The sequence below is a fragment of the Onychomys torridus genome, chromosome 5 (assembly GCF_903995425.1).
Source record: "Onychomys torridus chromosome 5, mOncTor1.1, whole genome shotgun sequence".
In the NCBI taxonomy this organism is placed as follows: domain Eukaryota; kingdom Metazoa; phylum Chordata; class Mammalia; order Rodentia; family Cricetidae; genus Onychomys; species Onychomys torridus.
The window spans coordinates 64152937-64168756 of NC_050447.1; the positions used below are offsets into that span (position 1 = coordinate 64152937).

Genomic DNA, 15820 nt, shown 5'->3' on the forward strand with positions numbered 1-15820 from the left:
CTTTCTTTTTAAAATTATTTTTAACTTTTATTGATTCTTTGTGAATTTTACATCATGCATCCCGATCCCACTTATCTCCCTGTCCCCTTGAATCCTCCCTCTGCCCTTGCAATGTTCCCCCCCAAAACAAAACAAAATTTGAAAGAAAAACCAAAGACCAAACATAACAAACAAAGCAAAGCAAACCAAAAACAAACAAAAAAAGGAAGAAGAATTTTGTCGTGAAAGCTTTAGTATGGCCCATTGAGTCACACAGTTTACCCTTTAGTCTATTCATCTTTACTTGCAAGTGTTCATTGCCAGGAGTCATTGGAGTCATTGGTCTGGCTCCAGTGAGGCCTCTGGCTTCTGCTACACCACTGATAATGGACTCTGACTGGGGCTCCTCTTGCATATCCTGTTGTCGGCCTGTGTCATGGAGATCCCGCTATTTTGGATCTGCAGATCCGGCCCCTCACATGCTCCAACAGTTATAGATGAGGTGGATGTTGGGGTGGGCTAACTCATAACCCTGGGCCTGGGCCTGGGTGGTAGCTGGATTGGTCAGCCCGCCAGCATTCTCTCATCATCACTACCTGGACAAGCTCTCCAGCATTGCCTTGGCTAGCTCACCCAGTGTAGCCTGCAGCAAGGGCCAGAGCTGATTCTGCACTCAGGTCCTCATAACTGGCTCATCCACACTCATACTACTAGGGGCAGCTCTGTTGTCATGCCCAGGCAAGGTGCAGGGCCCTCTCCCTCCATTGCTGTAGGGGACATATGAGGAGGCAGGGTCAGCTCTCCTGCCCTCATGCCTTCAGGGCTGCCTCACCTGTGTTCCCAATAACAGGGTCAGCTCTAGTGTACTGCCCAGGCAGGGTGCAGGGCCCACTCTCCTGTGTGCTGCAGCTGGTAAGGGGCAGGGCTAGTTCTCCCATTTTTATGACCCCAGGGCCAGCTTTCTCACCTGCCACAGGTAGCAAGGGGAATGGGGGGAGGGCATCGTTCCCTCACCCATGGGACTGCATGACGGTGGGGGGGGTCACCTGTGCCCCTAACAACAGGGTCAGTTCTAGTGTGTTGCCCAGGTGAGGTGCATGCCTGTGGTGAGGGCTGGGACCATCTTTCCCTAGTGTAGGGGCCAGCTCTCCCTTAAGGGGTGGGTCCAGCTCTCTTGCTGCAGTATCCAGCAAGGGGCAGGGCCAGCTATCCCAGGGCCAGTGAAGGGAGAGGCTGGCTCATCTGGTTCTAATAACTCCCTGTGCTAACATGGACCATGGACATCATCACAGACCCCATCTGCAGCAGGACCAGGGACCCAGGCATGGTCCTTGGTGGCAGCTTGGGCCAGATGTCACCATGGTGTAGGGCATTTTCTTAATTAGTGATTGCTGTAGGAGGATCCAGTCCATTGTGGTCCCTAGGTTGGTGGTCTAAAGTTCAACAGGAAAGCACACTGAGCAAGTCACATGGAGCAAGCCAGTGAGCAGCACCCCTCCATGTCCTCTGCATCAGCTCCTGCCTCCAGGATCCTGCCCTGTTTGAGTTCCTGTCCTGATTTCCTTCGATGATAAACTGTGATGTGGAAGTATAAGCCAAATAAACCATTTCCTCCCCAAGTTGCTTTGGTCATGGTGTTTCATTACAGCAATAGCAACCCTCACTGAAGCACTTAGCATGTGTAAGGTCTTGGGTCCAAACCTCAGCCCTACAAACAAATCAAAACAAAAACTAAGTTGCTGAAAAGACGAAAACTCCAGTTTTCAAAAATTAGGGAGTGGACAAAGGGTGGGAAATGAAGCCAGAAAGGGAAGGCGGGTCCCAAGCATGGGAGTCACTGCTTGCTTTGGAATTGGGACTTTTGTCCTGTAGGAAGTGAGAGGCTATAATATAATCAAATGTTACTGTACAGTAGAGCTATTTGAATGCTCACCTTCACTGTGGCAGTATTCACAGGAGTCAAGTTTGGAGTCAGCCTAGATGCCCATCCTTGGATGAACAGGTAAGGGGAAACGTGACACAGATATACAGAAGATCCATAAAACATATTTGTTTATTTATTCCTTCACCTAACAGCTCTTCCAGCACTGATGAGAAAAGGAGCTATGGAACATACAAAGACAAATTGGGCAAAGATCTTTCCCACTGGGGTTTATAGCTCACCAGAAAAATGATGAAGGTACCAAAGGAAGCAGCTGGTGATAGGGGAGCCTAGAGAGCTTGGGGCGAACTAGCTAAGGCAGGGGATGCAACATGGTGGGTCAGTCTGCATCTGAGAGACTAGGAGGTTTGGATAAGTGGGAATGAGACATTGGAGGCAAATAAAATAGTCTGGGCGGGGGCACACAGAGGTGAGAACCAATTCATGTGTCTGCACTATGCTGAGAAACTCGGGTGTTGCATCTGGGCTCGAGGTAAAGAGGGAGTCCAGGAACTAAGCCAGTGGGTCGATGGGGGCTTTAGTCAGGGAACATTACATAGAACATTTTCAACATATGTGTTTGCCACACGATGTCAAAGAAAGAAACCAGATGTCTTTGGGAAAAGAAAGCAGATGCTTGTTTCTGATTTCTTTCCTTTTCATAGAGTCCAAGACCCCAACTTAGCAAATGCTGTGTGTCTTCCCACCTCAATTAACCAAATCAAGAAAATGTCACAGGCTTATCTGAACTACAGAATCTCTCAGAGGTGCATGGAGGTTTGTTCCCTAGGTGATTCTAAACCCATCAAACCGACAGCGCTAACCATCACACTATGCAAAGGATCATAATCATAGGATTTGTTACCAAAATCAAAATCAAGGAAGTTAGAAGGAGAGAAGGGATTGTTAATGATAATTCTGGTTCTGGGCCCAGGTAATGGAGGCTGTGGTGGGGGGGCCATTAGTAGAACCAGGAAGTACAAGACAGAACTAGATCCTAACCATGGAATGGGTGCACTCTGGGCATGTTGGGTTAGTGCAGTCCGATGGCAAAGGGGCTACAGCTGGGGATGTTAGATTTGTGACTGATTGCATGGAGTGGCACTTACATGCCAGGAGTAGAAGGATAATACCAGGGGCAGTAAAGGTGAGGGCGGGGAGGGGCTTTCTGAGGAATGTAGTGAGGAAGGACAAGAAGTCAACAGAGGGTCAAGCAAGAGAGGATGCAGGAAAATGTCATCAGAAAATTCTAGAAGGTAGGCTGGACAGGAGCATTGTTCCTGTATAAAATGCTGCAGGAAGGTGACTGAGGAAGAACATTCAACCAGGGTCAGAAGAAATTGCCACTGGAGGAAGTGAGGCCAGGCACGGTGTGAAGGCAGTCTGTGCAGACCCCTCCATCAAGAACTCTTTCCGGGAGAGGAGAGAGTGACATAGTAGCAATGATGATTTATTTACCTGAATGGCTCACGCTTCTGAACATCTCTTTTTCTTAATTCCTCAGTTTTTTTTTTTAAAGATTTATTTATTTATCATGTATACAGTGTTCTGCCTGCATGTCAGAAGAGGGCACCAGATCTCATTACAGATGGTTGTGAGCCACCATGTGGTTGCTGAGAGTTGAACTCAGGACCTCTGGAAGAGCAGTCAGTGCTCTTAACCTTTGAGCCATCTCTCCAGCCCAATTCCTCAGTTTTAAAACATGGTGACATTGTGATGATCACCATGATGGAAGTATGTCTTTGAGGGAAATAGTAGAGAATCAGACTATTAAGAGGCATCTTTCTTTCTTCTTCTTTTATTCCATTTTACATATCCACCTTTTTGTTACTGTCACATCTCATCAGAATATACAAACAGCAGATATTTTAAGTGTACAGTTAGCACTCTAATCCAACAGGACTGACTGCTGCAAATAGCATGCATGGGTCATTTGTCTTGCAGGACACCTAAAGAGGGACTTATTCGTCATCAAATCACCAGGAAGAGCATGAGAAGGGATCGGTTTTCTTTATCTCAGAAGGATCATGCACTTCATTTCTTGTCTGATGGGGAGATGGTAATGAATGGCTATGCTGATCAAGAGATCAGCTGAGAACTGGGGAAGGCAACGCTCAATGGGCAGCGGCAAACTCTCCCATCCTTGTTGGCTATGTTGACGTCTGTGTGAACATGATGCTGCACACAGGCAACATACCCTTCCCTGTTGGCGACCTGAGCCCGGCTCGTTGCCACTTACTTTCCTCTGTTTCATGAAGGTCAGGGCTAGCCAGAATGAACAGATTTGTAAATCTCAAGTTCCAAGCTATGTTTATTGGAGAGAATCCCATCAAAACCCACTCAGGGCTTCCCCTTTCCTTCCCTTCTACCATTTACATTGCCACAGACATGCACAGAACAATGTGGATTAGTGGCTCCTTTTCCATGGTTGACTGAGATCCATTTCTATAAGAGGCAATCTGCTGCTCCAGTCTTGAGAAATGTGTTCCATCTGCACCTTGGCTCACCACCAACCAGCCGCTGCTATCTAGGGCAAGAGCAGAATTACGGTTCGAATCCTTCACAGTATCAGGAACCATCATCTTTCAAGTCAATGACTAGAGTTAATAATGGTCTAACTTCAAGGGCTGCTGTGAAAGATGCCGGGTGATATAATGGGGTGATGTCATTAGTGAAGTAGACATGGTTTCTGCTACAGGTAACAGGTCATGTGAGGAGATCAAAGGTCTCCCCACCTTTGCTGTTGAGTGTTTCTTTTCTTTTCCAACTTGAAAAAGAGACCCCCAGAAGCGATACTCAAACCAGTTCCCAGAGAGAAGGCAAATCCCTTCTGGTCGGGGGAGGGGTGAGGTTCAGGAGCAAATGAAAGTCTGCATCCCTGGGTTAATGAAGGAAAAGTTTCTGAACATGTTCTGGTCCATGCTGTTGATGAGTGCTCTGTCGGCGAATGACAGCCGGGGTTTCTCACTTAGGAATTCCTTGTCGAAATTGCTACAGTCGTGTGGTGATTTCTTGGTCACAGTTTAAGGAGGAGAGAAAAAAAAGGGGGGGGGGGAGAAAATTAGCCACCAAGTTTATTATCTTAACTTTGCTTATGTAGGCTATAGTGTGTGCACAACCCAGCGGGTCCCAATCCTGACTCATGATGTCTTTTATTAGAATAATTAATTTCACATTTAAGAATTACATTGTACAGGTTTCCGTCACCCATACTGTGACCATTAAGAATATAAGTGCTGCATGCAAAACCCCATCTTCTGAAAGTCCCTCTCACATGTTGGTTCAACTTGAGAATGTTCTGCAATTTCTTCTCCCTATAGGTGAATTTTGATGGCAGTTTACACCTGGCAAGCAACAGGAACACCCCCTCTGACCTCTCCTCTAGCCAAATGGTGTGGATTAAAGAAGCATGTTCCTCCCGAGAGTGGGGGTCAGGCCAGGTTTCAGGAACTGCTGTTCACAGGATGACAGCCTGTGAGCGAAGGAGACTGCCCAGATGGGGAGTCCTTACCACTTTTGGCCTGAAGGGTGGGTCAATCTCTTTCCTCTCAAGTTCTTCCCAGTTGATCTCTCGGAACAAAGGATGCTGGCGGATGTCTCCTCGAACCCCCAGCCTCTTTTCAGGTTCTCTCACAAAAAGCTGCAAGGGAGCAGAGAAGGGGTAGTTCACTTCCTCGGTGAGGCATTAGGTCAGGTGGGTGTGCACTCACTCGGGTGTGAGCAACTGGCTTTTTTTTTACTGACCGCTGTGGAGATGGAACAGGCTCACACTAACCTGACACACTCCCTCCATAGTCTGGGCTTCGACCCCCTTACTCTTTGCCCCAGGCAGGGTGTACTGTGACTTATACAAGCCTGGCATGATGTCAGCTTTGCTTTGGGTTACTTAAGTGGTCTCTGACAAGGCATGGTCTCTGAGTTAGTTTCATGACCTTTGATGTATGCTGTGCTGGTCACTTTTAATTGCCAACTGGACACAACCTAGAGTCTCCCTAGAAAAGAAAACCTAAGGGACCATTGCCTCTGTCACACTGGCCCATGTCTGTGTCTGTGAGAGATTAATTGCCATCCTTGGGCAAACAGTCCTGGGCCATATAAGAAAGGTAGTTAAGCATGAGTCAGGGAGCAATCCACTAAGCAGCATTCCTCCATGGCTTCTGCTTCAATTCTTTTTTTTTTTTTTTAAAGATTTATTTATTTATTATGTATACAGTGTTCTGCCTGTGTGCTAGAAGAGGGTGCCAGATCTCATTACGGATGGTTGTGAGCCACCATGTGGTTGCTGGGAATTGAACTCAGGACTTCTGGAAGAACAGCTAGTGCTCTTAACCACTGAGCCATCTCTCCAGCCCCTGCTTCAATTCTTATGTGAGTCCCTGCCCCGATTTCCCTCTGTAACGGACTGTAACCTTTAAGCTGAAATTAACTTTTTGCTTGTTTGTTTGTTTGTTTGTTTGTTTGTTTTTTGTTTTTCGAGACAGGGTTTCTCTGTGTAGCTTTGCGCCTTTTCCTGGAGCTCACTTGGTAGCCCAGGCTGGCCTTGAACTCACAGAGATCCACCTGGCTCTGCCTCCCGAGTGCTGGGATTAAAGGCATGTGCCACCACCACCCGGCTTGAAATTAACTTTTTCCTCCTCAAGTTGCTTTTAGTCATAGTGTTTATCAGAGCAACAGAAAATAAACTGGAATATATTCCAAGTATTTGTCTCACATTAGGATTAAATAAAACAGTGATATACACATATACAAAGATACACATGTATATATACATATATACCTTTACATAGAAAGGCATGCAAACATGCATATAATCACATGTAGGTGGACCTAAGCATGCATGCACACACATGCATGCCTATGCATATGGCTAAGCATATATGTATGTGTGCATAAACACATACCCACATATTGCAACCTCCCCATATTTGTGCACTGTAACTTCTGGTCTGTAATTCCCAACAACATAAGCCAGGCACAGTTGTGTGTGTCTGGAAACCTATCACTCAAGAGGCCAGGGAAGGAGGATCATGAGTTTGAGGCCAGTCTGGATGATATTAGCTTGGGCTTTACAATGAGGTGTCGTGCTGTTTGAAAAAAACCCTAAAGGGCATTGGGGGCGGGGGAGAACCTTCAGCAGGACAGAATGAGTGATTAACTTATTTGTCCAACTTAACTGCCCATCCAAGTGTGACATTTCTTATGAAGATGCCTTATCTTAGGAGTCCAGCATTGTAGAGCTTGTGTGTCATGTCAGCTAGTCCTTAACAGTCAACTGAGGTCTCTGCAAGGCCCCGGGTACAGTCATCACCCACTCCGCACAGACCTGCTGGCGATACCACTTAACACCATGCTCACCTCTCCAGCCTTTCAGCCAGTGTCATGTACTTTACCCTCGCCAGCACCCTCACTTCACCTAACAGTCACAATGGATGTCAGAAAGACTGCAGAGCAACCCAGAAGCATTTTACACTTTAACCTGTCCAGGGTTATGGAGCAGGAGAGGCTAAACATTGACATAGAAAGTAACGGGTTCTCTGGTGTCTCATGCAGTTACTTCTTATTTCTGCACCAGCAAGTTGTCTGCCTATAAAGTCACAGCTCAGGTATTTTAGGAGACTATGGCCTTTTGAGATAGAAAAGGTGGCAAAATGCAGGGATTTTTCCAAGTGTCTCCCCCAAGGGTTTCAGCCCCATTTCTCTCTCTCTCTCTCCCTCCTCTCTCTCCCTCCCTCCTCCCTCCCTTCCTCTTTCTCTCTCTTTCTTTCTTTTGTTTTTTGAGACAAGGTTTCTCTGTGTAGTTTTGGTGCCTGTCCTGGATCTAGCTCTGTAGCTCAGGCTGGCCTCACAGAAATCCACCTAGCTCTGCCTCCCTAGTGCTGGGATTAAAGGCGTGTACCACCACTGCCTGGCCAGAAAACCTCTTCTGATGATGTTATCTCATAACTTGAAAACCTTCAGAGCCTTGGCTCTCCCCAAATCACAAAAGCATGCTGTAGAAAACTGCAAAAGAAAACTGGATTCTTTTCTTATTGATTGATCAATGAACTAATTAAATAAGGAGGTTTTTGTTTGTTTGTTTTGGTTTTTCGAGGCAGGATTTCTCTGTGTAGCTTTGTGCCTTTCCTGGAACTTACTCTGTAGTCCAGGCTGGCCTCGAACTCACAGATATCCACCTGCCTCTACCTCCTGAGTGCTGGGATTAAAGGTGTACACCACCACCACCACCACCACCCGGAAAGGAGTCTTTCTTAAAGTTCCAAGTGCAGTCAGGCATGGTGGCACACACCTGCAGTCCCAATACCTGTGAAGTAGAGGCAGAAGGATCAGGAGCAAAGGGCTAGCCTTGGCTATAGAGTGAGTTTGATGCCAGACTGAGATACTTGAGATCCTGTCTTAAAAACAAGTGCCAAGTATAAAGTTTATGTAACCACTGCACATCCACTGGTAAGGCCTCAGTATGGTCCTGATGCTGCTCTCAGCATCACCATCTGGTGGCCATGGAGGACTCTTACTGAGATCCTGAGTACCTAGAGTATTTTATAAAAGTATTATGCAGTGGAAGTAACCCAAGGCTGTCATGTAAGAAAGCGAATACATTTGCATCACGGAATGAGTGAATAATCTATTTGTCTGCTTAGGGCTCTAGTAGCCTTGAGTAAGTTTTCTGAATCTTTATTTCCTATTTAGCCATTTTTCCATTACTGTAACAAAATACCCAAGATACTCAATTTTAAAAATAGGAAAGTTTTATGTTGGCACATGGTTTCAGAAGTTTCACCCTGTGGTCAGTTGGCTTCATGCCTTTTGGGCCTGAGATGAATCAGAACATTCAGGCAGGAAGCTAGTGATGAATCTCAGTGTTGTACCTCAATGCAACAGGGAACCAAAAAAGAGAAGGGGTGGAGGCTAGGGTCACACAAGCTCCCCAGTAACTAACTTCCTTGCATGATAATCTACCTCTTAAAGGTGCCGTTACCTTTCAAGCCTCTGTCACGTGGGCCTTTGGAGGGGTTATTTCAGATCCAAACTATAGCACTTCTGTCTGTAAAATGGAAGGTTAGTTAAGATGACCTCCAGGACTCAGAGAGTCCTGATGTTTTCATACTCCTACTAACATTCAAGACTCTGTACTCTGGTACTAGCACACCCGTCCTTTCTTCCAGGACAAATTTCATTGAATGGACTACTTACCCCTCTCAGTTTCATAATAATAATTCATCTTCTAGGAGGTAACTCAACCATTCTCCTAGTCATTAGTCTTTAAATTATGCCCCGTCCTCTCTTCCTTGACCACCTTCACTGTAACAGAGCTCACCTCCTTTTTCAAGGTCATCTGATTGGCTATGCTATTCATTCTGACCAATGTTCTCTCAGAGTCATGCTCAGTGCTAGCTGGCTCAGACAGGTAGGTCTGTGTGATTTGGTTTGATTATTCGAACTGTATACATTTATGGTATACAGCAGGATATGCTGATTCATGTGGAATGATTAATCAAGGTAATGAATATCCATCCCCTCACTTCTCTAGGGGGAGAATGAGAACACTGAAAATCTGCCCTGCACCTTTCAACCCTGCAGCTCACACGCTGGACAGCAGAGCTTCAGAACTCTGTCCTTGCATTTAAGTGATATGCTGCAACTTCACCCTAATTTTCAAAATACATTTAAACAAGAACTTGTGAGATGGCTCGGCACGTAAAAGACTTCCCATGCGGCCTGATGACGTGAGCTTGATCCCTGGAAACAGCAGTAGAAGGAGAGAACTGATTCTCCAAGTTGTCCTCAGATCTACACATCTGTGCGTTAGCACGCGCACATGCACTCATGTGCACACATAGAATAGTAATAAACAGAACAAAATTTAAAAGAAGAATAGAAGCCATATTACTGTCCTACTTGTTTGAGGAAACTGAGGCTCAGAGTAGCTCTGCCACTTCCTCAAGGCCATGAACGCAGCCAGCAGAAGGGGCGTCATGGTCAGTTCCCTCCCACTCTGGGAGCAGGCATTCTCTCTGCTGTACCCCACCCAACATTTTACAGTAGTCTTCACCTGCTGTCTGTTTGTTCAGTCTGTCTGTCCTGTGGACTGTAAGTTCGGGGCAACAGGCACCCACTTGTGTTCGTTCCCATTACCCACAGAGTCTAGCACCATCCCTGGTACTAAGAAGCTGCTGAGAAAATGTCAGATAACAGAAGTCTTCCCGGGTTATCTAAAGACCACGCATCCTCTGTCCTCACCTTCTCTCAGCCTCCTGTTTTCAGCACATTTGCAGTGAGATTCCTTTGTCTGTGGACTCAACAACCAGCGAGTATACAGATGGAAAACACATTGGACTTTTAAAAAAGATTCATTTTATTTTTGTAAGTGTGTGTGTGTGTTTGTCTGTCTGTCTGTCCGTCTGTCTGTCTGTGTGTGGGTGTGCATGTGAGTACAAGTGTTTGGGGGAGGCCAGAAGAGGGCATTGGACCTCCTTAAGCTGGAGTTACTGGAGTCTGTGAGCTACCCAACATGGATGCTGGGAGCTGAACTCTGGTTCTCTCCAAGAGCACCAAGTGCTCTTAAATGCTGGGCCAACTCTCCAGCCCTGATTAAATTTTTTTTTTTTTTTTAAATTTTAAGACAGAGGAAATAAGCAGTTTGCCCCCCCCCCCCCCATGATCATAATATGTGGCTGACCTCTGCCTCTTAAGGATATTTTGATGAAACAAGATGAGATAGATAGCTTTAAGTGTCTTAAGAATGGCCCCAGATCTAGCTGACATTGGTATAATGAAATGTTTTAGGGAATTAAGTTAGAAGTCACTGCCTTGGGCCAACTGTGAGCCACGCTCAGTTTTCCATTAGATTTTCTTAGCAAACATGTGACATTTGGACCAAGAAAATCCTAACAAAGAGCCATCTGAGCTTGGCTTAGGCCCCTGTGAAATAAAATAATGTCTTTTTAAAAGCAAAATGGGAAAGGAGAAGATAATCTGGTCTCCAGCCCCCAAGTTCAATATTCTTTCTGTCCTTATCTTTGTTCCCGCAGCAAACAGGCAGGCGGTCCAGAGGGTGAGGCAACCCCTAAGGACACCCAGGTCAAGGGCTCTGCAGCAGGAAAGATGCACCAAGGGCATGAAGGAAGCATTGCTTTTGCCAGTAAAAGCTTTTCTCTATTTATAGGAAGCAGCTCACTCTTACATAAAAAAGCTCGGACATAGTTGGAATTTGTTTAAATTTATTTGACAGCCCGGGTAGGAAGTTATTCGTAGCCACCCGCAGCTGTGGCAGGTTGTACCTGGATCCCCCTCTCCCTCCCAAGTCCCTCCTCAGAAAAATGGTTCTGCGAAAAGGGAGATGGATTTCTGTTTAAGAGCATTACTTTCCCATCATTTTCAAACACAAGGACCGGACATCCTGGATAAATAAACGGGGGAGAAAGGGTGCTTGCTTTTTATTTTGTCACTAGGCAACTGAACAGCAGCATCCCAGCTGTAACTCTTGATGGAACACAGCCTCTTCCGACATGCTCAGTGGGTTACATGTGCCCCTAATGAGAGTTCAAGGGGGACAGTCCGGTACCACTGCGCTACCGGGTGCCACACAGCGCTGCCTCGTTCAGCCCAGCCTTTCCGGAGAACTCGGAACTTCTTGGTTTTACATCATGGAAAAGTCCCCCAGAGGGAATTTCTGAGAAACAGTATTTTCTTTGGATTTTTGCAGAAGAGGGGGCCCAAGGCTGTGAAGGTAGTCGGATTAAGCTTTAAAGCGATCCAGGAGGAAAGATAAGCTGCAGATCAGCCTTGCTGGCAGCAAATTGTATAATGAAAATTAATTTTTATCAGCTGAATTGCTGCTGCAATGTGTGTAAGGGGAAGGGCAGGGTTTTTTTTTTTTTTTTTTTGTTTTGTTTTTTTAGAACAGCCTGTTTTCACCAGCTCTGGGATTCCAAGTGTGCACCACCTCAGCGGGTGTTTTGAAGTTGTTTATTCTTTGAAATGATGGCAGGTTCTGTTCCTTTTGCTATCTTTCATAGTCTCAGCCTGCCCCCATACCTGCTCCTTCCCCGGACTGGTCAACATGACTCCATCACTTTAAGGACATTGCAGAGACTGACTTTTTGCCTTTGCGATCCATGCAGCATGCATGAGGTGTCGGTATTTTGCTCTTTTCATTGAGATGTGGGTGTCTGTTACACATTCTCCACCTCCTTTCCCAATGCAAGCAATCCTTTCCTCTCACCCAAGCTTTCTTACCTTGACAACTAGCCCTCCCCACTTTCCTCCAAAAGTTACTTCTGTTTCTGCCTGCCGTCCTACTTCACCTGTCATAGTTGCCTGAAGATGTCCTGACGCTGTACATTCGGAAGGCGCAATGGGAGGGCTGGCTACAGAGCACCCACACGTGTTGGCCGGTTGCAACTAACTCTGGGGCCTCTGTCTGGTGACTTGTCTGACAGGTAGGTCCCTGACTGAAGGTGACTGCATCTCTAATGATGAGAAGAACAAGGCCCTTCCCCATTTCTCTTTCCCCAGAAAGCTCTCTTGGTCCCGGTGCCTCAGTATGGCTGCCATGTTGAAGACTGAGTGACGGACCCTTCAAAACTCATATATTGAAGTCCTAACTCCAATGTGACTGTGGAGAGGGACTTTATGGAAGTGACTAAGGTTAGATGAGGTCACAGGGATGGAACCCTAATCTCACAGGATTCGTATCCTTAAAAATAAGAGATACGGAGTATTTTTCTGACCTGTCTCTTCTCCCAGGTACAGCAAGGTGCCTGTATACTTCCTATGAAGAGAGCCAGCACCAAGGCTGACCCTGATGAACTTTGGTCTTGGATGTCTGACCTCTGGAATGGTAAGAACTAAATGTCTGCTATATGAGAGGCGTCCACATTCCAGTGTGCAATAAGTAGGACTTCCTGGGGGTGGGGATATCTGATTTGACAGCGTGCCAAGCAGTTAAGAAGCAGCGAGAGAGAAACGCTGCCTGATTAGTCTGGGTACATTTTGTTATGGCAGCTGGAGCTGACACGTTCAATTCACATTGAGGTCTTCATACAGCCAAGTGTAAAATAAATGTACTGATTGTCGTGAAATTTGAACTTGCCTTTACACAGTGAGACTTGGCATTGAAATCCCACTAGCTGCTTTTTGCTGCTGTCATTTTTTTTAACCTAGCTAATTTTTAAATTAGCTTTCACTCTCCGTGTGTTTTGTTTGCTCATTAAAAGTAAATTTAATTGGTCATTCAGGGAGTTTTCGGAGCTCGGTGCTTGTTTGGCTCAGAGTCAGGAGGTGCAGGCTGCATGGACCAGGCTCGGCTTTTAAATACTCACTTCCATTAACCCCAGGCTGAGTTTTCTATGAGGCTTTGTCAACACCTCTCAGATTCGAGACCCCGATTCCCAGGGAGAGCTCTGGAGTCGTCTCAAAATTTCTAATACCTCAGACAAGTTGTCACTTGCCTTAGGGACATGGAAGCATAAAGTCCTTTAGAGTTAATCCTAAATAGTTCTTCAAGAGAAAAAAGCAGACTAGTGAAAAGATGAGCCTGGAAATGCCTTGTTCTCTCTCTCTCTGTCTCTCTCTCCCTCTTTCCTTCCTTTGTTCCCTCCCTCCCTCCCTCCCTCCCTTCCTCCCTTCCTTCCTCTCTCTTTCATTCTTTTGGTATTGGGAGGGAAAGCCAGAACCTTGGTATGCTTAGAAACCCCCCTGTCACTGAGCTGTATCTCATCCATGGAAATGCTTTCAAATTTTTGGTTTAAAACTCATTAATAGGGGTTAGAGAAATAGCTTCTGATTAATAATGCACAATAGACTCATCAGGGTGTATACACACAGACACACAGGTGTGTGTATAGCAATAATAATTAAAGAAAAGAAGTTATGAATTTGAGAGGGGGCAGAGGAAGAAGAGTCAGTGAGTTCAGGCTCAGTTAGAAACCTTGCCTCAAAAAAAAAAAAAAAGAGATGAATTTCTTGTTCTTTAATTATTTCATACCCAACATATTTAAATAATTACAATAAAGAATTAATAATATTTAAATATCCTATCACATCTGTCTATCTCTGTCTATCCATATCTATCTACATCTGGATCATCTATATGTATCTCTCTTTATATCACTACAGGTCTAAGCAGAGACTCAAGGCAAGGAAGAGAACAAGGACGCAGACAACCTCAGTCCCCTCTCCACAGGCCAGAGGTGGGCAGCAGCCCTGACATGCTCACTGGGGCCTAGGGTTGCATGCTTTCGTCCCTCGATGGAGGTGGCAGAGATGGCATTTGTGACTGAGAGGTTTGCCTTTCACCAGAGTGAGCAGAGAAGCCTGCATCCTGCCAGGGATGGAGGAAGCATGGGCCAAGGGGGTATTATATACAAGAAACAAGATTGCTGTAAACTACATACTGTGAGTGCTTAAAGAACCAGCTATACCTCCACCCAGTACCCCAAGGCTTCCTCCATCCAGAGTCCCCTGAGGCTTCCTCCACCCAGACTCCCCTGAGGCTTCCTCCACCCAGACTCTTCCCCAGGCTTCTGGGGCATTTCTTTTACAAACAGTGAAAAGAGGATTTATTTGACTTCCTCCTTCTCCCCCCTCTCCTCCCCCTCCTCCACCCTCCTCCTCCTTTTTGAAACAGGGTCTCATGCAGTCATATAAACTGGTCTGGCCTCAAGCTCACTAAGCAGCCGAATGACCTTGAACTCCTGATCCTCCTGCCTCCACCTCCTAAGTGCTGAGAATACAGTGTATATCACCATCCTTGCCTGTAAATATTAGGTTTTTGTTTGGTTGGTTTGGATTTTTTAGCCATGGCTGTTTTAATTTTGCAAAGTTAAAATTTCTTATTATTTTAATTAGTTCACAAAACAATGGGTTTCACTGGGGCATTTTCAGACACATACAACATCATACTTAGTTCATAGTTGTGCTCCCATTACACTCTTTTCTCATCCTTCCCTTTCCAACTGGTTTCTTTCCTCCCTTCGAATAGTTTTTCTTTATTTGTGTACACACACACACACACACACACACACACACACACGAATAGTTTTTCTTTATTTTTACACACACTCATTCTGGAGTCTGCCTGCGTCTTTCTCCCCACCCCCCTTCTCCTGTCTTGATCCTCTGACCTTGACACCAGAGCTCATGACATCAGTGCTTCAGTTGAAATAGAGACAGTGACATCCCATTAAACCATTCACTACATGCTGTGGTGTTTGGCCATGTCTGAGTCAGAACCTGGGAGCAAATGGGACCACTGGGCAAAAACGGCACTGAGTTAAGAATCCCTTCTTAGGGTCATTTCCTCTTGCTTGTTTCTTTTCATTTCTCTTTCTGGTTTGCTTTTTCAGTGCCAGGGGTCAAACTCAGGGTCTGGCACATTTGAGGCAAGCACTGTCTCAATGCACTACACCCCAGGCTCTGACTTCTTACCTTCACTAAAAGATCCTTGGCCTCCTTCTCCAGCCACCGTGGGTAAAAGGGATTGTCCATGCGGATGGAGTGGAAAAGTTCCTCTTCGTCCTGCCCGTGGAAAGGCGACTGGCCAATCAGCATCTCGTAAAGGAGGACCCCGAAGGACCACCAGTCAACAGAATGGTTGTATTTCTGACCCAGCAAGATCTGCATGGACAACAGGTAGAAGCATCATTAATACACGGGTCTGACGACTGATAACACTTCCAAGTCTGGAGGCATTGGGTCTGTCTTCCAGGGAGAAGGGTGTAAAGGTGGAAATTCTACCTAACTTAAAACAAGAAATCTATTCTTTTATCAGTTTACTTTCTGTAGCAATAAAGATGTCCCTTAACTTCCAGCAGCTCCTTCTGCTGTTGGAACACCAAGGATGTGCAAGCCACTGAGTCATTGCATGTCACCCTAATGCCAGCAGGCCCCAGGCTTTGCTACAGCAGTGCGGAGTAGGCC

At 45.9% G+C, this 15820-nt stretch overlaps 1 protein-coding gene across 3 annotated transcripts in view; it reads right to left on the minus strand.

The window, feature by feature from the left end:
* Window positions 1-3676: 3676 nt before the first annotated feature.
* Prkcq (protein kinase C theta) overlaps window positions 3677-15820 on the minus strand; it is a 129172-nt gene continuing 117028 nt past the window's right edge. For 2 of the 3 annotated variants that reach the window (XM_036188607.1, XM_036188604.1), the window contains exons 16-18: window positions 15329-15517; window positions 5412-5540; window positions 3693-4911 (exon numbers count right to left, since the gene is read on the minus strand). In XM_036188607.1, the coding sequence (XP_036044500.1) occupies window positions 4753-4911; window positions 5412-5540; window positions 15329-15517 (477 nt within the window). In that variant the 3' untranslated portion in view covers window positions 3693-4752. Of the gene's footprint in view, window positions 4912-5411; window positions 5541-15328; window positions 15518-15820 lie in introns of all 3 variants that reach the window. The other variant, XM_036188605.1, reaches the window with a different exon arrangement.